This window comes from Lissotriton vulgaris, chromosome 11, assembly GCF_964263255.1.
Source record: "Lissotriton vulgaris chromosome 11, aLisVul1.2, whole genome shotgun sequence".
NCBI lineage: Eukaryota > Metazoa > Chordata > Amphibia > Caudata > Salamandridae > Lissotriton > Lissotriton vulgaris.
This window is the reverse complement of record NC_141699.1, coordinates 1,018,459,941-1,018,485,637: the sequence shown is the minus strand read 5'-3', so window position 1 is coordinate 1,018,485,637 and position 25,697 is coordinate 1,018,459,941. Positions and strand designations below refer to the sequence as shown.

The 25,697-nt window shown below is 42.6% G+C and overlaps 1 protein-coding gene across 1 annotated transcript in view; it reads right to left on the bottom strand.

The window, feature by feature from the left end:
• Window positions 1-25,697, bottom strand: part of LOC147683948 (maltase-glucoamylase-like) — a 588,456-nt gene that overhangs the window by 381,719 nt on the left and 181,040 nt on the right. Inside the window, exons 19-22 of the mRNA XM_086944339.1 lie at window positions 9,567-9,651; window positions 6,169-6,225; window positions 2,923-3,047; window positions 1,088-1,176 (exon numbers count right to left, since the gene is read on the bottom strand). Of these exons, the coding sequence (XP_086800465.1) occupies window positions 1,088-1,176; window positions 2,923-3,047; window positions 6,169-6,225; window positions 9,567-9,651 (356 nt within the window). The remainder of the gene's footprint in view (window positions 1-1,087; window positions 1,177-2,922; window positions 3,048-6,168; window positions 6,226-9,566; window positions 9,652-25,697) is intronic.

Below are 25,697 nucleotides of genomic sequence, written 5' to 3'. Positions count from 1 at the left end.
ACATGGCAGCTATTCCATGGGAGTACGAGGTCCACATTTTTTCACTACCTTGGACCTCCAGCTAAGGAGAGAGCCACACTACATGAACATCAAGAATCTTCCTAAAAGTGAACTGCTCATATAGTCATTCAACTAACAAGCGGACTAAGAACCACATGAAAATAATTTCTTATAGTTTTTGCTCCCTTGTATCCAACTGAAATCCAACCATCAGAAATGCGATCTTCAACGCCTAAAAATTTTAATATTATGGCTATGAAGTAACTAATATACAACATCTGATAAATTCAGACATTTTAAATGGTGCCATGTCTAATGTATTTGTGGGCTATTTGTGAAATCTTTCCACTTATGGAACATTCAGGTAGATTCATCAATGTCCCGATTTGCGAGTCCTAAATAGCGATTATTAAGGAATCGCTGTTAAGGACTTGCAAATCGGGATTCATGTAGAAATCGCTAAATAAATTGCGATTCCTACAGCCTCCTTATTTGCGATTAGCAAATTGCTAATCGCAAATAAGGAATAACTCCCCATTCATTCCTATGGGCCTAAAGGCTAATCGCAAATAGGGATGCGATTTTAAGGGTGCCTGGGTGTCCAAAGGACACCCTGTAGCGTGATAAACACTTGAATTTTGAGATGCTGAAGTTATATTAAAATGAAATAGTATTCAGTAGAAGGTGATATGTTGTAGCAGATTGGGTTTATGCACAACCAACCCACATTTCAATATTTGGACCTATAGAACCTTGTTTACCACTCAATCAAAAGGATTATCACCCTCGAATATGTCTCATTCATTCCTGGGGGGAAAAGTTTCTCAGAGAATCCTTTGGGTTGCATTTCAATTTCTTCATGATTCTGGATTGAGATGATCATTTTGAGTCAGCACAAAGCATTGATCAACTCTCTGTTTATATTTCCCTTGCATATGATTGGTGTGCTAAATTATTTCAAATTTTGCATTATTTCATTGTGAAATGGCCACAGGCACTGGTTTGCAAATGTGTGTTGATTCTGCAATTGAAATGAACAAACATATTATTTTACGATGATTAAAGATTTGAATCAAAACAAACTTACTCCTAGATTCACCGTCATCCCAGTATAATTCGCCTTTGGCTGACAGATTTTCATCAAGTGCAATGATGAGGCCCATAGGTTTTACTCGGCTACAAAAAGAAATAAAAATATATGATAGAAAGAGGCGACCATTTCACAGGGTGTAGTTAAGTGAACAGATATATACAAATGTAACTTTCAATACTTCTTGTATCGCAGTTATGTTTTAACCCCTCCCCTGCTGATGACGGAACCGCTCCGTCATCAGCTACGGTTGGGCTGTGCTGATGACAGAGCGGTTCCGTCATGGCCCGGCTGCCGCGCCGGCGCGGCACTGATTGCGCGCCTGCGCGGCCGTAGTATTGAGCGGGGCGGGTCATGACGGAACCGCTCCGTCACCAGCACAGCTCAACCGCGGCTGGTGATGGAGCGGTTCTGTCACCAGCATGCGGCCGCCGCACGGACGCCCCGCCCCGTTAGCGCTGCGGCGGAATAGCCGCCGCAGCGAAAGGGTTAATAGGTATTTGCTATCCAGTTGCCTTGTGTTGATTTTACTTTATCTATACTTTACAGGAATAATAATGTTTCATGAATGTTCAGTAGCAAATTGCAAAACAAGCAATGGTAATGCATCAGTTTTGCTTATGTAATGAATAAAGAGCACTTTTCATCATTCATTGACCGGGAGAAAGAAAGAGCTCCCTGGCGGATAAAACAGGAGTGGAGAGGATATGGTGCAGTTGCCAGAGATGCTGACTTGAGAGCTGGGGATCCTGGTTTGAGTCTCTGTGGCGCTACGCAACTTCCTGTGATTCTATGCAAATCACTTAATCTTTCTGCAGTCATAAATTATTATATAAATATGCTGCAAGAGTAAAATGCAAACTTTATGAAAATATAGTTCCACCAAAGTTGATGTTAACAGTATTTCGGTGGCAGGAAACTAATAAGAGAAGCATACAAGCAACAAGCATCAGTAAATGCAGGAAAATATGCTACAGCCAATAGAAATGGAGAACAGGTAAGTGGACTTGCCTTTACATAATGCTTCATGCTACTAATGTATTTTCAAAGTGCTAAACATAACAAATGTTAATTTTGCCAATTAAATAGTAGTAAAAGAATATCAATTCATTCAATGTTGTCCATTTCGACAAAAACATACATTTTCGTGTTGTGTTCAGGAGGCTGAACAGTCAAAGTTCTCAAAATGGGAGACAGAAACGTTTAGAGAATTGACATCAAATTATGCACTTTACAATCAAACAAGTGTGTATGTTAGATTAAAAAAGTTATTGCTTTTGGTATTTAAATATTGATTTTTGACAATCAAGTTCAATCATAAAAATCACTACTTCACGTCCGACATCAAAATAACTAATGCAGAGCCGCGGCCGGTAGTGGGAGTACCTGCCGGGCGGTGACCTGAAGAGGGGGAGGGGCAGGGTGGGGTGTAGTAATGTATGGATTTCGGAGTTTAACAGGTAAGTAAACATATGAATAAATAAAACGAATTTCGTTGCGTGCACTGCATCACCAAATGCGATGCAGTGCGCGCAACAAAATTCGTCTTATTTATTTATATGTTTACTTACCTGTTAAACTCCGTAATCCATACATTACTTCCCCCCACCCTGCCCCTCCCCCTCCCCACGTCACCGTCCTGCAGGTACTCCCATTACCGGCCGCGGCTGCTAATGCATCATCCATTCAATGACTAACAAATTAACAGATGACATAAGCATTAGCACAAATATCAGATATCTTCATAATCAAATGAAAGCTTTAAGTTTCAGATCACAGCAACATTAGTACTAAACAGTTTTTAAAAAGAAATTAGTGTTTCAAGATTTTACCTATAAACTGTGGTGTTTGCTGGTTGTTGCATTGGGTAAATATACCCTCCTCTCAAATGAAGCCCAAGTTTATCCTTAGGAATTGTAATTTGCACTTTCTCCTTCCTGTGTGGAAAGCGGCCACCCTACAAAAATACAAACAAAAAAATGAACAGAGATTGGTTTTATCACTGTTTTTTTTAGTTATCATAGTCTGTAATGCTGAAGCTTATGTGGTTAAGATGTCAATTCTTGGTCAGAGTATATCTTGTAAACCACATATTTCAGAACTACTTGAATTGCTAGTATTCATGTATTTCAAAGAAAGTGTGATTCGCAGCATATAATAAGTGCATTTTCATACATCAGCGTATTATTTACAGGCAAAATTGATTGTGGTTCTGAATATAAATCAATAATGCTGTTCCTAAGCTAGATCCCCAAACCATCGGAAATAAGACCTACATCCTATTATAATAACTAGCATGATTCTGATGAGTTGCCTCAATCATTATATAGAGAGTGATGCTTGGTGCAAACTAATGACTTTGATGATTTCATAGGTGCCTCAAACACACAAAAGGCGATAGGAGGAATGCGTGCAATGAGTCTAGCCACTGGCAATGGTTCTGGGTAGCGCTCCAACCCATTGTTCTTTTGTCCATCATGCTGCCTCAGTTTGGAACCAGCCATATGCCAATCGGTCTTGACCTTGATCTAATATGAACAGTCCAGCCTGAGCTGACAGTCCAGGTACTCCCTAATCTAGAACACAAGGAGACCTAGACTAGTTTTGCATTGATATTGAACCATTCCACAGCTGTACTATCACATCTGATCAATTGGTTAAATAATGAATCAACTATTGTATAGCCTATAATAAGCTGAGAAAGCTAGTGGTGTACATGCTTTAGGTTGCAATTTTCTAGAAGGTGATATATTTCTGCAGTTGGTTCCTTCCATTCCACCACTTTAAATTAAAATCCTAAATGAGCACATCATTTAACAAGGATTACATCCTAGTGGGTTAGTCATATTTGGGGTCTACATCTCATTATTGTTATACTTAAAGTATCCTTTCCTTGGCAAACCAATGATGGTACCCTCCTACTAACATCAGGAGGAAATTTGTCATCTGAAAACATTTAAAGAAGTTGCCCTTAAAGGCAATTTACATTTTCCTGCTTTGTGTAGATCATCTGGGCCCTAGTGTTGTTCTATAATGTTATGCCTTCACACTCAAATTCCGCCTTACCAGTCGGGATAGCTTCCTTATCAGCAACCACCACCTTGACCGAGTGCTTTCGTTGTTTAAACATAATTTCAGTGAACTAGCTTGGATCTTCAAATTCACCCAAATACACCATTTTCTACAGTGATTTCTCCCAGTAAAGTTGACACAAACTATATTAACTTCTGTGATAATCACAAGTTGTATAATCTGTGTACATGTCTACTTGTAGGTTTTTGAAAAGCCAAATAAATATGGGTTTTAGACTTTTATGGTGAGTACAGACAAAATGTTAGGGCCAACTGCAGACAGAGATATGTGCCTGAAACTGCAGAGGCACGGTTTCATTTTAGGGATAAAATGTATAAATTTCAACTATATCTATCCTTATATTTCACAGACACCTGCATCCTAAATGATAGCACAGGCAACAATATTGAAACTCTAAAGGAAATACACCAGGGTTGACATTACTAAGATTAATTTCAAATTTAGGGCTCAATTTATATTTAGGTGGTTGGAGAATTGCAGAGAGCCTAACTGGGTCCCTCTAACCTGCCCACGTTCTATCATGGTTAGCCCAACCTTTTGACTTTGTCCCGGTCCAGCATGACTAGATATCCAAAATATAGCTTTTTGCTTCTAGGTGTCATTTTTACTTAAAAAACTTTGAAATTCAATATCTCAAGTTCTACTTCTTGGATTTATGTAATTTTGGTCTTGTCTTATTTATTAAAGGCAGAACTATTTTTCTAACTTGGTGTGGGATCTTTTTGTTTGGCGCTTTCACTGTCATACTGTTAAAGTGTTGCACAAATACTTTACGCATTGCCTCTAAATTAAGCTTGACTGCTCCATGCCAAGGGACCAGAGAGTGAGCATAGGTTAATTTGGGGTTTGCTTGCAACTTACCCTGACTAGGACTGTGGTCACTGCTTATCCATGGCCCACACCTCAGGGAATCAGTAACCCAATTTCTAACAACTACCCTAACCACGTCCATGAACTGTTATCTGCATACCATTCTCTATTTTTTATAATTGTATTTATGATGTTTGGGCTTCTTGCCAAATATATTAAAGATGATGACCAACATCCTTCACGTGGTGTCATATGGGTGTTAGGGAGGGAACAACCTGGAAAGATCAGTGCATACACTCTTTTTGGAGCATAGCCTGATTTACTACAATAGACAGACTGGGCATTTCATCAAAACCGGATGCATCCTTGAAGCAGGTGTTAAAATGAAGGTATGCTTTAATTTCAAAGACTATACTACAACATACATGCCATGCATTTGGTGCTTCAAAGTTTGTACAGGTATGGTCATTTGTACTGTGGGGGTATGCTTTCAGTACAAATACTATGCTGGACAGCACACAATCATCTCATCCCATTGGTTCAAGGCTGTGTGTTATGAAAGGCATCCTTTACAGTATGCCAATACATGACAAGGCAATAGCCCATTTTTATTAACCATGTTTCTGCACTGCTTTTGCCTTTGAACAACACTGAGCGGATGCTTTGGTTGTTAGGTTGCATTGCACCAGCAAGCAATACAGCAGGGTCTATGATTGCACATGGTTTGTGGATAGGGTGATGCTGTGACCATGTATTATGTGGAATCCAAAACCCTCTGCCATATCTTACAAGGATATTGCAAGTCTCATCAGAGTTCTATGACCTTATAATGGAACTTACCCTTCAGACTTGTTCCTTTATATAAGGCTCTGTTTTTGATTGCAGAACTCCTCTTTGGCTTGCATTATTGTTATAATGAACTGCAGGAACCTCTTCATGCCATATAGGCAAAATAACAGGGAAAGCATACATGATATTTACAGTAAGATAGTACTAAACACTGTGGTCAGTATGAAGAAAGATCCAATGTATATGTGCAAGAGGTGACACCTCACTCTGAGCACCACTGAGGTCAAGTTCACGTTCATGATTGTGTGTCCCAAGGTAATAAGAAGAAGTGCAATTGTTAACTTTGTACAAATCAGCAAAACTATGATTGAATGTGTTCTACTTACTGTCTCATAATCATACCAAAGAGCATCAGGCACATAAGCATCCACTAAGGTTGTGTCCTAATGAAAAAAGAAACTATGTAAGTACAAATAAAATATTTTAAATATTGTACATTTACAAATGCCAAAACACACTTGGATATGTATCCCAAAGTTATGGTTTCACTTTAAAAATTATAAACAGCTTTCACATGAGCAATAGTAAATTCTCACAGACACAGTGGTAGATTTATCAGCCAAAGAATAATGACCTCATTTGAAGGAATAAAGGAATTTGGTGATTGAATTGAGACAAGCAGGTGTTATTTGTTATTAATATATATAGATCATGTATTTAATTTGCCCCAAATGTGACATCTTATCATTCTTTTCATATCTTTACTTTCATACGTTCTCTCTTGCATCACATTTCACCTTCCAGCATATCCATTCAGCCTCACTCCACATTGCTTTTCAAATGTCTATGACATCTGTTCCCTATTTGAATCTTAGCCTAAGTTTCTTTAACAATAGTAAGAGTGAAAGATGCTCTTGATGAAGGTGTGTGAGGATTAAAGTGTAGGATGGGGAGGAATATAGTGTGTCAAGCATCAGATTGCGCTGGACGTAAGCAAAACTCTGCATGGTATGTACAGCCAATCAACGAAAATGTCAAAGATACCATTACATAACATAAGAAGTGAGCTATTGAGTGTAAAGTAGATGGACATGAGTGGATGAAAAGAAAGCAAGACAGTCATATTGGTACATTTATTTTAGTATACACAGTAAGGGTCCGGCGAGGCCTTAATTTTAACCCCTTAAGTGCTGCCTCGGTGCGTTGGCCGACGGCAGCTCTACCTCCCCAGTGCTGCGCACGACCATTGGACGTCCATTCAGCACTAGTTCCAATGGACAGCGCAGCACTGGGGAGGGATGTTTACTAGCATCTATGAGGTTAGGGAGACTGATTGTTATAGTTAGGTTTGATAAGACACTTGTAGGTTTGAATTCAAGGGAAGGAAGAATCTGCAACACAACACAGATTTCATGCATTTTTGGGGACATGGTTGAGGTAGACCTGGTCAGATTTGCCTGGCAACCATATTGGATATGCTTAGGTATAAACTTGTGAGCAAACATATCTAGTTCCATGACTGATCGCTCATGGACTAAGAACTTGTAGCCCCTCATTTAAGAGTATGGCATGATCTTCTTCCATCTACTGGCTACTTGGGGCTTGAATGGGACTTGTGTGAAATGCTGCACATTAATGGAGGCTCTGGTTATTTGTGCAGGCAGCTCAATTACCAACATCTTTTCTCACAGTCCACTTGCATGCTGCTCCACCTGCTGTGTCTGCATGGCCCACAGTTGTAATGCCCACATCCATTTTGCAAGAGCCTCAGCTTCATGCTCTCCAGCACCCACAAGCACCATTAGGTGCACATGTGGGTGATTCCATCACGGAGAATGAGCTACAACCCTCAGTCCTGAAGAAGAAGTGGTGTAGAAGGTCATTACTGTGCCTGTTATAGGGTAATTAACTGTTGTGAAATATTGCACTCAGGAGATTTCCAAGGTGGCTCTCCTACAGAATCCGAAAGATATCATGCTGATCAAAGTTAGCAGCTACATGGTTAAACTTTAACAGCAGCTTGAGCAATATACACAAAACAAGAAGGCGGAGTTCTTGAGGCACACATTCAAACAGATCTTGATTATTTCCTACATGGCTCCCACCAATTTGAGTAACCCACAAATTGTAAACCACACCTGAGACTGACAGAATCAAGATCCTCTAGGTCTTTCTGAGTAGGAAACAGGGGACCACCCACAGCATCTCCTCACCACAGATGATGTGCTCCTCTACACTTGTAAATGGGAGGTGGGACAGTTAAGACTCAATTACAGTTTAATATCAAAAGAGGAGAGTTGTTGAAGACATTCTTTACAAAATCGTACTGTCCAGGAAAATAGTTCTGCATTGACAAATTTGTTAGGCTGGAACTAGGCATTGTAATGTGTTTATTCAAGCGAAAGACAGAAAATTATTCTAATGATTGGTTTTTCCAAGCATAGCCAAAGAGCCAGTGACATTTACACTTTGGGATAAACCTTAATAATTATGTCAATTACTATTCCTATTGCTGAACTAACAAAAAAGACAAGTTCCTAACCACCTTGGGTCCATAATTCACCATGACAATGTCATGTTCAATAAAACTAACCTATAAACTATTTGTGATTTTTGTACCTTTCAATTAGAAAACTTACTTGTGCTCTTGTCATGGTAAGGATCCTATAACGACCATGGCCTTCTAAAGGATTGAGCTTGACTTGGGTGTGATGCTTGCCTCCTTGTGGTTTATGAAGTTTATGCAGGATACACCTCAGGGTTCATGGACAGCCACATTTCCATACAATTCCTCTCAAATATTTTTTCCTAAAATGTACCCTGACTATTTTTAGTCCAAAATCCCTGCACCCTGCACTTGCTAGAAGCTAGAAGAAGAATTTGCAAAAGAGTGACTCAATTTCATCCTAATTATTGGAAAGAGCATGTTTTTCATTTGTAACTTTAATATGGTACATTTCCTTCTCTCATCTTTTTATGAAATGGTTCATGAGCAACCTTGTATACAGTGCTATACTGAGCGTACTTACCACCTAATTTTGGTCTTCAAAAGCATTCTGAATAACAGACTTTTAGGAGCTCTTATTAGTTACACTTGAACTAGGAATATCAGAACTTCCTCCAGATAAGAGGGACATATTATGGTCTGATGACATAACTGTATTGCAACGCATCTTTAAATAGTCAGCCACTTGACCCATAATGCTCCGCTTGTTGCAGCTAGTGTTGCAGTATCAGAAAAACAAACATTGCTGTCATGAAGCTGTACATTCTTGTCTTTAAAACGTTGATCACAAATGTGATCTATAGGTTTTAATTACACAATTCAGGTAGCTGGGCGTGGCTACCATTGGTGGAGTAGGTGCCGTGCTCCAGCACCCAGAGCCCTGAGGGTCTCAATGAACCCTGTAAATTGTTGTATTTTACAATCCCCAATGGAGTCAACTGTGCTATTTTCCTTGCTTGTACCAGGGCCCATGGAATTCTCTGTGGGTATCTGACTCATAAGTTGCACTATTAAAGACATCTCTTGAAGACTGGAAGAATTAAAGGCCTTGCTCTTAGATTTCAATTAAACCTCTAGCACAGTAGAGACGTCAGAAAATCTCAGTGGCAGTAAGTTTCAACATTTCTCTGCAACTTCGGAGGCATTGTACACACTTTTCTGTTATAAATGCTAAAGTCATTACAGCATCTTTCTTCTTGTATATTCAGAAAATGTTCCCTCGCTAATGAAATCAAACCTAAAATAAATAACTTACAGAAAAAGAAATACTAAACCTACAGGATTAAGAACAGGGGTGATGAGAAGTCCAGGCCCCCACAAAAACTGTTCATCCAAGGCCCATGTTGCTTCGTCTGCATAGAACCTAAGTGAAAGAAAACAAGAATCCTCATCCTACTTCATTCTGAAATAGATCTTTTATACAAACATCGTTTATAGTACAACAAATAACATAAATATAATGGAAATATAAGTAAATTATGCAGCACATTCAAATAAATTGTTAAAATTGGATAATAAGTAAAACAAGTACACATGGTGAAGTATAAATTGGAAATGAAAAACATTGCAAAAAGATTTGTGAAACCCAGCAAACAAATTTTAATTATTATAGTTTTGCTTAATAAAGCTTCTTCCAAATAACTGTACATTTGCAAACATTTTTGTTACTGTGCTCTTTCTGTAGCTAAGGATTTGTTGCTATTAGGAAGGGATTTACCCTGCAGCACACTGTGAATGCCATCCTTTCTCAAAGGATGATGATATGCAGAAGTAGTTACAAAATAAAACCCTAGCAACCAAGGATCCTGCAATTGTTCTGTTTCTTTTTGATAGCTGTTGTATTAAGCTGACAAAATATGAATAAATCCATGCTGGGATAGATCCACATTGAGTTGTGAAATTTGTCAATTCAATTTCAATTCACTGGTTACGGGTCTGCCTTCATCTTCTGTCCTGCACTGGGGTATTCACAGTGTATGCTTGTGTTTTCACAGGAATATCTGGTTTGTACATTCCAGCTTGAGCTCACAGACTATATCGAAATCCACTTCTGTACCTGGAAACCTACACCATCTATGCTGCCTACGTGCACAGGGTCATAGCTACCAAAGTTGCTGCAAGGTCTGTACACTGGGGTCCAGAGCCATTAGGGGCCAATTGAACCCTGATGATTCTGTATTTTACTTCCCCAACAACAAATGGTCCTTCTCCCTTACTTGCAATAGGGCCTGTAAAATCCAAGCTACGCTATTGACTGTGCATTCATTCTCACAGTGGTCTAAATCATGTATGAATGAACAGGAGCAGGCCATAACTATGAACAAAACAGGACTTGCACATACTCTGATTTACCCTGTGCACTGCAAAAAGCACAAGTCAGAACCAGGAAGAGGCAACCACTGTTTCATGTTGTGATTCTGTAGCTCATTTACTACCTCAAAGAATTTTAGAGTTAAGTATATGTCCTTTGGAAAGTAAAATGCCTAAGACAACATATAACACTGAACAAGGACAACCCTAGATGCTCATGATGACCAGGGTCAATATCTCATACATAAACAAAGACCCATTGGACTCATTCAGAAAGTGGAAACCTTTAGGATATTTTGAGGAATCCAACACGCAATGCCATATTATTTCCTCAAATCGATATCTTAGTATTTAGGGGAAAAAAATAAAAAATTGGACTGATAGAGGTTAGTGTCAATATTATACATGCACAATTCCTATGCAGTGGTTTGTAAATAAGTGGAGAAAGTGCAGACGATGCAGTACTAAAATAAGTGAACAAACATTTACACCATATATGTCAAAAGGCACTGTACATTTCCCTAGTTCTCTACATAATTTCATGTGCACCTCTTGGGACAATCCGCAGAACCTGCTGATATTGTTATATCTGGGAACCAATGTGGCACTCTATTGATGTGTCGATCCTGTGTTAATGAAGAGGCTTCCTCAGGACCAAGTCATCGGACGTTAAAACCCAAAAGGGAGTACTGATCTGAATTTATAAACCATCACATCCTAAGTATTCAATACTTGGCTTGGCAAAAACCAGCTTATTACTGTGTAATCTGTATTTCACACAGAGGCTTCAGAAAAGGTGAGCCCATTCTTCACCACAAAGGTCACCATACAAAGTTAACATGCAAGAAGAAAACGAGTGCACAGCTATGCTCTATGCCAAAGCATGTATACATGACACAGCCCGGTAGTTCAACAAGTTAGTGCAAGACATGCAGATAGCACTGCTCAGATGTATTGAATGATGATTGCAACTGGGGTTTATGAGTTGCGCTGACTTTTGCTCTGTATGAGCTTGGTAGAAAAAAGTTAGTTAATAAATGTGTTGTAGACAGCACAATTTTGTTGGAATGGTTGCATCGCCCCATCTGCATCAGTGCACAGAATGAAACCATGATAAAGCCCCATATACCGAAAAAGTGTCTGGCATATAAGGTAAACTAGCCTTCTGCACATGTTGCTTAATCTAAACACTGAAGTATTACACACCTTGTCTTAAAGCACCCTCTATAGTAGTGAATGTGCAGCTATGATCCACTGCAAGCACATTGAAGTATGAGCAGTGTGTTACATTACTAGGTATAATCTTGTAAATGATCTCCACTCTAGAATGTAGAAGGCACAAGTAAAGGCCTATATTTAATCTCCGCACCCCTGAATTGGGATGATGGGTCCTTGAGATCAGGGAAATACATTCATTCAAAGGGAGGTGCTCTCCATATGGCATTTATGAAACTTTCCACTGCAATTGACCTGGTTGACAGGAGCAAGCTTTGGGACATGATGGACAAGGCAGGGGTTGAAAAGTCTCTGATTAGTCTTTTGAGGCACCTGTATTGGGATACGACTGCACACTTACATTACGGTCAATATGGAGAATATATCCCCCCCTTTTGAATCTAGTAGAGGCCTATTGTAGGACTGCATTTTAGCTCCATTTTTATTTTTATGGCTAAATATTTGGCTTTCCCCCTAAACTAAATTCTCCAGATTCGTTTTTGAAGATCGTCTTGGGTTAGATTGCATGGATACCATCCCATGTTAAAAGAGTATTCACCTATGTTAGTTTCTTAAATTTGTTTTTTTACGAGATTGACAACAATCCAAAGAAATTGGCAAAGACCCTCCACTACAAATCTATGAATCATATTAGGTTTGAAAAAAGTCAGTCTATGAACTCCGTCTGTTGATACCTCAAGATCAAACCTAAAGAAGGGATAGAACCATATTTATTAACGATAATAAACCATGATTATAGATTTTATCTAACCTATTTTGGATTTGGCACTTTACACTTTCTAATAGCCTTTCCACAGCAGGGTACCTGGTTTTCTAAATTACCCTGCTTCCCATGTGATAACACTTCTAAACAATCCCTTACACATTTTATGTTTTTTTGTGGTTTTTATACTAGACCTTAGCAACAGTTTTTACATCCTATTCTGTGCTCATCTGGTCTCAGATCGTATGTACAAAGTTTTCAATACCCACAGTGTCTTGATGGACAGCTTATCCGACACTCTCAAAAAAGTTACATACAACAAGCTCTTAGGATAAGAAGTGATAAATATTTGTAGATTCTGTTGAATTTATTATCTTTTTAAATCCATATTTCCTGGCATTTATTCTTGTTTTACATTTCTAACATTTTAATGTTGCCTTTTAAATGACTAACATTTTTATGGTGTCTTTTAAATGATTTTCTGACTGCCATGATGGAATGTGATAAGGCACATATACCTTATGTGGTATTTATGCAGTGGTGTTATCTTTTTATGGCTCTAGCTGGATAAAAAAGTTTTGACTGACTGACTTGAAACACAGTCTCCCTTGTCTTTTCAAAAACAGGGTATAATTGAGTGCCCTCCTGGGAGTGAATTATTTCTTTATGAAGACACAATGAGGGACACTATACAACATAAACACTCCCTAGCAGCCCCACACTCCCCAGCAGCCCCACACTCCCCAGCAGCCCCACACTCCCCAGCAGCTCCACACTCCCCAGCAGCCTCTGGGGCAGCGCGCCCATGACGCGCCAGGAGCGCCAGGAGGCGCTTGAAAAACGCTGACCCCCGCGAGCCCAGGGGGAACACCAGGAGCGTGTAAGGCTGATTGCGACGCCATCGGGCTCTGCCGTGAGGGGAACGGCTTTGCAAACGAAGGCAGAAGGAGGCGGACCGGCAGACTGGATTACCGGACCACACTCCCCAGCAGCCTCTGGGGCAGCGCGCCCATGACGCGCCAGGAGCGCCAGGAGGGGCTTGAAAAAGGCTGACCCCCGCGAGCCCAGGGGGAACACCAGGAGCGTGTAAGGCTGACTGCGTCGCCATCGGGCGGTGCCGTGAGGGGAACGGCTTTGCAAACGGAGGCAGAAGGAGGCGGACCGGCAGACCGGATTACCGGACCACACTCCCCAGCAGCCTCTGGAGCAGCGCGCCCGTGACGCGCCAGGAGCACCAGGAGGCGCTTGAAAAAGGCTGACCCCCGCGAGCCCAGGGGGAACACCAGGAGCGTGTAAGGCTGACTGCGACGCCATTGGGCGGTGCCGTGAGGGGAACGGCTTTGCAAACGGAGGCAGAAGGAGGCGGACCGGCAGACCGGATTACCGGACCACACTCCCCAGCAGCCTCTGGGGCAGCGCGCCCGTGACGCGCCAGGAGGCGCTTGAAAAAGGCTGACACCCCTCTCGCCACGCGAGTCGCGCGCGGGAGCGACCGGGAGAAGCTCGGGACAAGGGCGGGGCCGTCTGCGGCCGTCAGAGGCAGGAAGAGGCTGGGCTGGGCCAGAGACCCTGTGCGAACTCTACGGTGAACAACCTCTACACGGTAAAGTGACTGAAAGGATTGGGGGACTATTGTTATGTAATGAAATACTGGGAGTTGAGTTCTTTGAGATACTTGCTATCAGGTTAACCCTTTCTAAATATCTAAAGCACTAAAGTATAAATCACACTCATGTCGGGATCAAAGAAGGAAAAGGCTTCTGTGGGGGCAGGTCCCATTGACAACATTTTAGTAAAAATGGTTAACTAGATCAACAATGATAGAAGAGCCTCATTGGGTAAAGGTAATTTATCAGATCATGACCTATCTTTAGTAGGTCTCCCCCCAATGGAGGCTCCACCAGTGAGCGAAAATGGCATTGATTCTGGGTTGGAGGTAGTCAGTGTAGTCAATGTAGTAGAAGCACTGATTCACCAGGCCCTGGACACAGTAACTCTTGATAAGCCGCTCTCGGACTCTGAGGAAGAGGTTGTATCAGAGCATAAAAACACAAGACCCGTCAGAACCTGCAGAAAGCAGCTAAGCAAAAGGGGGGGTAGGAATGTTCACAAAAGAAGGAGAGATACTTATCCGCCTGACAGCCATACCTCCCCAGAGGCCACCTCGATCTTGGAGGGTAAAAAAGAGCCAAGTATAACTCTGAGCCCTGAGCAGTTTTCATGCTAATTAGAACCCTAGAAGCCAAACTTGAACTAAAACTTGAGGAATCCCTTAATTCCTTAGTGGCCAAACTGGATACTGCTACTGCAGAGATAAAAAGATTAGGAGGTCTGATAGAGAAACAGCTAGCCCACCCAGATAAGGTTAATCCTCCGCCCCCTTCAACTAGTACCGTTCACTCAGAGTCTGTTGAAAAAAACGTAGCAAAGGTGGTTAAACCAACTCAACAGGTCAGCAGAGCCGATACTGACCCCATTGCTCCCTCGGCCCCATTTCCTTTGCCATTAGTTACCTCTATAGTACATCCTAAGCCAGGTCCCGCTCAAGACCCAAATGCCACCCCAAGTAGGCGAAGCAATTTTATTAACTTACCCCCGGATTGTGCTCCCTACGTAATTGTACTGGCTAATGTCCCGATCCAAAACCCGGTTGCAGCCAAGTCACACGAGGAATCTCATGATTCTCTTAAAAATAAAGTGGTAGCTTGGCTGAGTTCAAACTGTGGTTTTCTACAAAATTTGCCGGAGAAATTATCAGGACCAGGAGGGTAAACTGGATCGGTCCCACGAGAAAAAACTGTAGAGGGGACTGCGTGGTAGTAAATTTTAAATATCCACAACACGTGGCCACAGTCTTATTACCGGCAGCATCGATGTTGAATGACGGTAACGGTATCCAAGTGTGCCCTTTGGGATATTTTTACAATCATCTCACTGCAGCCTCTACTCCTAGACAAGGATTAAGTCCCTTTACTCCATTTGGGTCCAGGTCTATGTGTCAAAGTCAGGGACCAGGAAGGGATAATTTTTTCAGATTTGGACCCCCCATTGTAACACATAATAGGTTTGACGCACTCTCAGGACTCGACTTGTGCGACTGACGGGGGGCCGGAGAGGGTATAGTGGATGAAGTTATAGTGGAAATTACCCCTATGACTCCTGTACCTTCTTCTGATGTTGATTGTAATAGTCCGAATGAGGTCATCCCTGGCAAAGGGGACACTGTTAGGTTGTTAAGCTGGAACATCGCCGGTTTACAGTCAAAGAAGGGTGACCCCAACTGGACAAATTTTGTAAAGCTTTATGACATTATCGCCATACAAGAGACTTGGGACACGTAATGTGACTATTGGTTGGATGGCTTTACTTCCTTTTTTGTACATGCCTTGCCCTCCCCAGCAGGTCCGAATAGAGGGGGCCTCTTGACGCTGGTATCTGTGAATGTAAAAGGCAAAGTCACAAAGATTGATTGTGCCACTCATAATTTTCTTGTCCTAGAGATAACCTTGGATGATGGCTGAAAAATGCTTCTTGTAAATTGTTACAATTCACCGCACGGCTACCCTGCAAATGTGCACCTAATATGGTTAGCAGATTTTTTTAACTTCATATAAGGAAAAGCAAACCACTTTTTGTCATTTTATTTTGATGGGTGATTTTAATGTACATTTATGTTTAAATTGTGCTCTAACGGACGCAGATGGGCCGGATAGTGTTTCCCCCCCTCATCTAGAACATGCTCAGAAGGGACAGGTTCTTGAAAATCTATTAATTGGAAATGATCTGTATGAGGCGGAGTTTCATGACAATAGTACACAGGTTGCCACATACACGGGAAGGGACTGTGACTCGATAATTGATTTTATTTTTGTATCATTAGGTCTCCTTAAATTTGTGATTTCCTACAATGCTGTTGTTATGCCGTTGAGTGATCATAACCCCGTGGGGATGGAGCTAGTAAATGGTTTTTTGCCGCTAACATCATCTGTTACCCCCCAGGCTATATTGCCACTTAAGGTTAAGGCCCAGGGGAGAAGGATTAAATGGGGAAAGGTAGTTCCTGATTACTTTTTCTTAAACTTAACATTTACGACTGCTGAAGATTTGAATGTTTGTGCCAACCCCCACTCTAGGAGTGAGGATGTTTTATCCTCCTTTGAAGGTGTCTGTCGGACAGTGGCCATAAACTTAACAGCTAAAGGTCAGGGGGGTAAAAATAAACCGGTGACGAGCTGGTTTGATTACAACTGTAGTAAAGCCCATAACCTCCTGAAAAAAGCACTTAATACTCGTCCGAGGGATACAGCCCTTGTAGTGCAACTCAGAAAGGATTACACTAGGGCAATTAAAACTCGTAAAAATGAAATAAAGAGTGATGCCTGGGCCGAGCTCATGGATAAAGCCACCTTAAAAAACAGCGCTAAGTTTTGGTCAATTATCAATACCCCTCTGTTTTCCTGTGACCAAAATACTGTGCTGGAACTTAACATATCTGAGGTAGATTGGCTTAGCCATTTTGAAAAAATCTACGGTAGCAACATGGAGCAGGAACCCTTTGTAGTCCCTAAGTCCGATTTCCCCTTGATGCCTGTTAGTTTTGTTATAGCTGAAGTGATAAGGGCAATAGAGGGCACTGCGGGCCGAAAGGTCCCGGGCCCCGATGGGGTCCCAGCTGATATGTTTAAGGCTAACCCGTTGTATTGGGCTAACATGTTAACTAAAGTCTTTAATGCATCCGCAGCAGTAGGATTCCCTAATTCCTGGTCCTCAGCTACGATAATTCCAGTGTTTAAAAAAGGACAGAGGGGAGACCCTAGATGCTATAGACCTATATCACTGCTGGACTCCTTGGTTAAAATTCTAGGGAAGGTTGTCCTGGCAAGAATAGCATCTTGGGCCAAAGGGAATAATATTCTGTCCGAGGCACAATATAGCTTTAGGTCGGGAAGGAGTACAGAGGACCAATGCCTCAATCTCCACCTTATAATTTCCAAATACACAAGGGCAAAAGGGGGATCTATATCTTTAGGCTTCATGGACCTGTCCACAGCCTTTGATCTAGTTAATAGATCAAGGCTGTGGACAATGCTCCTAAAGTTGGGCCTTGATAGTTCCCTGGTACATTTCCTGGCGGAGCTCCATAAAGATCTGAAGGCCTGCATTAGAATGACAACAGAGGGGAAATGTACGGCAAGTTTTAGATCAAGTAGAGGGGTCCGTCAGGGCTGTATCCTGGCCCCAATGTTATTCACGTTATATGTGAATTCATTGGAGGATGATCTAACAGCTGTCACGTAGGATATTCCGTGCATGGGGGGTGCACCAATCCCGGTGCTCCTCTATGCCGATGACGCAGTGTTAATAGCCAGGACCCCAATTGCCCTGCAAAAGCTACTTCATTTGTTTGGAAATTTCATGTCCAGTCTTGACCTGGTGATCAATAGCAGTAAATCCCATACAATGTCAGTAGGCTGCTCTAAAAATAAAGAAAAAACCTTCTTCTGTGACGGCGAGGTTATCTCTAGTGTTAAGGTTTTCACCTACTTGGGTGTAATCTTTGACCAAAGGGGTACTTGGTCACCGCAGTTAACATCTAAAGCAAACGCAGTGAGAAGTTCAGCCTCTGCAATTCTGGGGTTCGCAAAAAGATTAGGGGGAAAACCCATAGAGGCTATCTTGGCCATTTACAAAGCCAAGACTGCCGCTATTGCTAGATATGGGGCTGCAATTTGGGGTTATGTAAAATCTGACCGCATCCAAATAGAGGAAAATAAATTCCTACGGTCATTGCTGGGCCTACCTCAGTCAACTGCAACTTATTCCCTACACCTTGAGCTAGGTCTTGCTTACATTCTAGACACAATAAATCTAGCTCCGCTCCTGATGTGGATCAAGCTCTGGCTAAACCCGAACCTTAGCCTTAACCACAAGATCATAAAAGACTGTCTTAAATTAGACCACAGGAGGGATATTCAGTGGCTGTCCTATGTAGAGTTCTTGGCTGTGAAGCTAGGACGCCCTGAGATCTTTGACAGTCCAGAATCCCTATGTAAAGCATATCTAGTGTGGGTGAAGACTAACTTTATTAGGCTCTGTGTTGCCGAGCGTGAAACGGTCGAGCTATGCAAACCCTCCGTGAGGGTGCATGTAATGATAACTACATCCCTTGAGCTGGCTCCATACTTGTAAGTTGTTACAAATTTTTCCCATAGATGGCTACTGACTAAGTTCCGTTTCAGTCAAATTTATATGGTCCTTTGGGACGAGAAAGATTGGTGTAGGCTTGAGGAGTCGTCCCCATGCAAATGTGATGGTCTTTCCACCCAGGGCAATGCGCATTTCTTGTTTTTATGCTCCTTTTATTGAGAACCTCGGATTCGATATTTAAAACCAATATTGAAGGAGATGAGATTTACGCAGTACAAGCCTGCATTGTTATATTTACAGATGTTGGATTCTCCTGTAATTATGTATTGTGCCGCTAGTTTCCTGGCTGCATCTGTAAGAAGTAAGAGACTAAGATTAAGATCGGATTTTTATTGTTGAAAGTTAACTGCTGGTGAGAGAGGCTGGTTTGACCTCGTGGGTGATTGAATTCTTTTAATCATTTTTAAAACTGCATTTGCACTATTGGGGTTTAGCGCTTTTCAGCGCTACCGCTTTTTAATGTAGTGTGCTGATTTTAAAGGGCATACCGGCTCCTTTCTGTCATTGATCGCCGATCTCGGCGCAACGTTTATATTGTGATCGCCTCCCTTGGCGCAACGTCCTGTAAATCTTACCTGCTTATTTAACTTGAATTGTGCTGTTCCCGGCTCCTGGCACCGATCCGCCACGGCTTGTGCCGTTTGCAGCGGCGGTGGCCATACGAGCGCTCACTTACTTCCGCCCTGCATTCCCACTTCCGCCCTGCTGGCTAATTGGCAGGTGAGCGGTCTAGTGGAATATATTGCTGTTCATATTTAAAGCGAGCTTTCTGTCAGTCCGGGGCTAACTGCTGGTGAGAGAGGCTGGTTTGACCTCGTGGGTGATTGAATTCTTTTAATCATTTTTAAAACTGCATTTGCACTATTGGGGTTTAGCGCTTTTCAGCGCTACCGCTTTTTAATGTAGTGTGCTGATTTTAAAGGGCATACCGGCTCCTTTCTGTCATTGATCGCCGATCTCGGCGCAACGTTTATATTGTGATCGCCTCCCTTGGCGCAACGTCCTGTAAATCTTACCTGCTTATTTAACTTGAATTGTGCTGTTCCCGGCTCCTGGCACCGATCCGCCACGGCTTGTGCCGTTTGCAGCGGCGGTGGCCATACGAGCGCTCACTTACTTCCGCCCTGCATTCCCACTTCCGCCCTGCTGGCTAATTGGCAGGTGAGCGGTCTAGTGGAATATATTGCTGTTCATATTTAAAGCGAGCTTTCTGTCAGTCCGGGGCTAACTGCTGGTGAGAGAGGCTGGTTTGACCTCGTGGGTGATTGAATTCTTTTAATCATTTTTAAAACTGCATTTGCACTATTGGGGTTTAGCGCTTTTCAGCGCTACCGCTTTTTAATGTAGTGTGCTGATTTTAAAGGGCATACCGGCTCCTTTCTGTCATTGATCGCCGATCTCGGCGCAACGTTTATATTGTGATCGCCTCCCTTGGCGCAACGTCCTGTAAATCTTACCTGCTTATTTAACTTGAATTGTGCTGTTCCCGGCTCCTGGCACCGATCCGCCACGGCTTGTGCCGTTTGCAGCGGCGGTGGCCATACGAGCGCTCACTTACTTCCGCCCTGCATTCCCACTTCCGCCCTGCTGGCTAATTGGCAGGTGAGCGGTCTAGTGGTTCTTTCTTCTTGTGTACTTAATGACACAATGGCGGAAGCGCAGCGGACGAGCGCAGCGGGAGCGCCGACTTCGCGCCGAAGTCGTGCCAAAGTCCTGCCCGTCTGCGCCAGTACGGGCTCAGGGCCCAGCCCCCCTGCACAAATTCCTCTTTCATACTCTAGATCCGCTCTCCTGCTGCTGCGGGGATCATTTTGCCCTTCGCGTACTGTGTTAAACTGTCAATATGCCCCTGTTGTGTGCCCCCACTGCTCCCTGGCCCTGGACTCTCTTGAATCTAGTACCGACAGTATATCGTCCTCGTTCTGGAACTTACCCTCCCCTGCGTGTAATATATGTCCCACCTTACACAACCACTCTTCAGAACTAACCTTCATTAGTATTAATAGTAGATCGCTCTCCAAACATAAGAGAGATATCTTCGATCTGCTGGAATCAGATCGCCCTGCTGCTCTGTTTGTGACCGAAACATGGCTTAATGATAGCTCGGGTCCAGATATCACCATGGCCCTCCCCAATGATTATACCTATGTTGGGAGAAACCGAGCGCTTAAAGACGGTGGAGGAATTGCTGTCATTTACAAAAGAGAGTTCTCCTGTAAATGGGAAGATCTCGACTTCCCTGACTGTGAGGCGGGCCTGTTTAAATTAACTCTTTCCCCCCAATTTACCTTAACAGGCATTCTGATTTACCGTCCACCTGGATCAGTGAGCGGTTGGGCTACTGCACTTCCCGAACTCATTGCTCCTTTATTAGCACAATCCACTAATTTTACCATTGTTGGAGATTTAAATATTCATTTTAATTCTGTCTCGTGTGCTATTGCTCAACGTCTCTTACAAGATCTTGAAGCTCTTGACCTGCATCTCTACAATTCCGACCCTACCCATAAGGCCGGTAACCTTTTAGACCCCATTATTTCCAATCTGACGACCATTTCCTATCAATCCTCTACCCCTGTTCTTTGGTCAGACCACTTTTTAGTTAAGTTTTCTGTTAAAATATGTATAGCTGACACTTCCAGGCCAGACCTTACCCACAAAACTAGTAGAAACTGGAAACGTCTAGATCTTGACAGATTTAACTCCTCTCTGGCCAACTCTATCCCGTTGGGTTCTAATATTACGATTAAAGAGCTACCCATAATTACATCATGGTTAACTACAGCCTTGGATTCCTGCTTACCTACCCAAAAAAATAAAACTCAAATTCACCACCCCCCGGCGCCCTGGTTTAATGACTCTTTACGCCTGGAAAAATCCAATTGTAAGAAACTTGAACGTATCTGGCGTGCAAAGTATAACCCAGAGCACAAAGCTAACTATAGATCCGCTCTTAAATCCTACCATGCGGCATGTGACACTGCTAGAGCTAATTTTGCCAATAACACCATACTCACGGCTCAAAACAGGCCCAAGGCCCTGTTTAAAATTGTTAAGGAGCTCTCTGGTGCTTCCTCAGTTCCGAAAGACCCATGCTTAGACACTGCACAGTGCAATGCTCTAGCTAATTTTTTCCGGGAAAAGATAGACAAAATTTATGCCATTTTTAATTCCACTTCTGCTACTCCTACCCATGACGCGCCCCTGGTTACTCCTCCCTGTTCCTCGCCTACCACTCCCCCATTGCTTTCCTGGGATCCTATTTCCCCGGCGCTTTTTAAAAAATACCTTCAGGACATCAAATCTGGTTCTCCCCTTGACCCCCTCCCCCCTCAAGTTCTGGGTTCCCTTGACCCAGTTCCTCTCCACATTATTTTGGATGTCCTCAACGCCTCATTGGTAGAAGCGACTGTTCCGAATGAATGGAAGCACGCAATGGTGGTACCACTATTAAAGAAGGCCAATGCTGATCCGAACAACCCTTCCAACTTTCGCCCTATTTCTTTACTTTCCTGTTTCTCCAAGATTTTGGAGAAACATGTCAATTCCTTACTTAGTTCTTTTGTTGAGTCCTCCAATTTTCTCCATGGATCCCAGTCCGGTTTCAGGGCTGGTTTCTCCACGGAAACTACTCTCCTTGGCGTGTCAGAAACCATCAGGCGCCAAGTGGATAATGGTGAGACGGTGGCACTCATCTTGCTTGATTTGAGTGCCGCCTTTGACACCGTCTCCCATTCCATCTTATTATCCACCTTGGAGGCAGTTGGTGTTGGTGGTACCGCCCTGGCCTGGATTGCTAACTTTTTGTCTGATCGCACGTTTCAGGTTTTTTCTTCTACCTCTGTATCTTCCTCCCTTCCTTCTCCTCACGGTGTTCCCCAGGGCTCTATCCTCAGTCCCCTCTTCTTTAACCTGTACGTAAGGCCTCTTGCGTTCTTGGCCGAACAGGCTGGTCTCACAATTTACTCCTACGCTGATGACACGCAGGTCATCTACTCACTTTCCACTAATAAAAACCTCCCTTCCTCCTCTCTTCAAACTGGATTAAAGCATATATCGGACTGGATGTTGAAGCACAAATTAAAGCTCAACGGGGACAAAACAGAGCTGCTTCTGTTTGGACCCGACACCTCTCTCTGGGGCCCTCACCATTGGCCTCCGGAGATGGGTCCTCTACCTATTCCATCAGTGTCTGCGCGCAACCTCGGTGTGATCTTCGATAACCAACTCACTTTCAAACATCATGTTGTGAAAGTTGCGGCCACCTGTACTACCATCATCAGGTGGCTGAGGAAGATCACTTGGATGCTGCCTACAGACACTTTGAGGACCGTGGTCCAGGCCCTTGTCATCTCACGCCTGGACTATGGGAACATCCTGCTCTTAGGTGCTGCCAAAGAGGTAACCAGAAAATATCAAGTGGTTCAAAATATGGCAGTTCGTCTGATTTGCCAACTTCCCGCAAGATCATCGGTCACTCATCACAGGCGTAACCTGCATTGGCTGTGCATTGAAAGCAGAGTGCACTTTAAAGCACTCTGCTACATGCATAAAATCATGACTGATAGAGCCCCGCGCTATCTTGCTGCTTTGGTCCAACAATATGTTCCCCCCCGTACACTCAGGTCCTCGTCACAAAACAAATTTAAAATTCCACGCACTAACAGAGCCAAAATGGGTGGCCGCTCGTTTGCCCTGTTGGCTCCATCCTTATGGAATTCTCTTCCTCAATCCTTGCGCACGGAATCGTGCTTTCTGAGATTCCGTAAAGGAATAAAAACATGGCTTTTTAACAACTAATGTCCCTCCCTTTTTTTCACCGTTCAGTTTGCTTTAGCGCCGGGAAACCTCCGGGTAGCTGTGCGCTTAATAAATGTAATAATAAATAAATAAAATAAAATAAATAAATAATCAATTTCTGTTCTAAGTATTGGATTAATTTACTGTTGGGCTCAAACAGAAATGAATTTGTGTAATTACCCTTTTAAACTGTGTTTTAACTCTTGCTATGTTTAATACTGTATTAATTGATTTAAAAAAATGTTTTAATGGTTTTAAAAATGTCTAGAATACTTGTATGATTTAAATTAATCGAATAAAGTGGTTTTGACTGACTGACTAACATAAATGCATCATCCAAATCTGTGCTGCATTTATTTACACTGGCGTACCCTAATATTTACATGAGACTTGAAATCCTACACAAGGGTGAGTGAAGTGTTGGACTGTATGCCAATTCTAGAGGCACAAAAATATCCATCCATGGGTTGTGATAGCCTCCTCATGAGATTAGAATGTTTCATTTGAGAGTGCAACTCTCTGACTGCACACTGGCTGATCAGTGAAGGTACAATTTGAATGTGTGCCAGACCGGGCTGCTTTTTATGGCACTGGCTACTCCTTCTATTTAACCAGCATCTACCAGACACATCTGGCTGCTGACATTTTATATAATTTGACTAGTTGTAAGTAAGTAATATATTTATTTGTATATGATTAATTAAAATCTTTACAAAAATATAAAACGCCATATAACAGTACAAATTATTTAAAATGCCATATAACAGTACAACTTATTTAAAATACAGCAGTTACTATTGTCAATTCAAGGTTGTTATTAAGTCCCAATGAGTCTTTCAAGCGTGCTTGAATCTTTCCTTCATTGACTAGTTGTGTCTCAAATAAAACTGACTTTTAATACTATTACACCAAAACAAAAAATGACCTACAGCAGGAAATGTAAAAGTCTAACTGATAAAATGAATTGTCGAAATCTAGAATGTGCACTCTGTTGTAGGAAAGGTATTTAAAGTGCAGTGCTAAATTAGCCAATGTGGGAACTTGAAAAACAAGATCATTAATGCCTTCTGATGGCATTATTGCACGAAAACTAAACCACCTGTTAGGAATATGACATAGTACATGCTGACTTTGAATTTACACCTAATTAATATTTTAACTTGAATATGTACCCAGAAAATATGTGGCAATGCCACTAACCATTATGGTACAATACATTTTTAGGTATGGCCTCGCCTAGAAAATGCTTTCCGTTTCTCACCAGCCTCATGCATTCAAATAAATTCATAAATCTATACTACTATTATAAAGAGAGAACTGTGTGCTTTGAGCCAGGTAAACTCGAAAAGTACACCACCAATCCAAACACCCAATACATCTTTGAAAACATCAGGGCAAGCAGAAGGACATTGGCTATATAAAAATAACAAATATATATGTTAGAAGGCAAATGTAATTTTTAAGGGAAAGTAGTCTCTTAGAAGTAGCGCCAGGTAATGACATGCATGCTGATGCGTGCTGACATCACGGGGGAGCGTGGAAGGCGGAAGCAACCCCCTGCGAGAAGCAGACATGAGAAAGGAAGCAACACCCTCCAAGGTCCGGAGCGCGTAGAGGAGTGTCAACGTGCCCAGGGGAGCGCAGCGTAAGAGCGGACAGGAGAGTTGGCAGAAGCGGCCAGGACCAAGAAAACGAGCGCGGAGAAACAGCGGAAGCTACACCCTCCAAGGTCCGGAGCGAGTAGAGGAGCGTCGACATGCCCAGGTGAGCGCAGAGTAAGAGCGGACAGGAGAGTCGGCAGAAGCGGCCAGGACCAAGAAAACGAGCGCAGAGAACCAGCGGACACGAGCGTGGGCAGAAGCGGCCAGGACCAACAAAACGGAAGCAAGGAAACACTGTAAGTATGCTCTGTTGCTCCCGGCCGCTCTGCTGCGCCTCTCCTGCTGCGATGCTGCCCCCAGCCCCCTTCTGCCCCAGGCAACGCCGGGGCGGGCTGCTAGTAATATTATAAAGAGAGAGCCCAAACCTTTGAGGCGGGTAATCTCAGGAACCACAGCACCAATCACAACACCCAATACAGCGTTGGAAAGGGCAGTTGCAGCAGAAGGACATAGGCTATACAGACGCCCACCATATACATTTAAAAGGTAAAA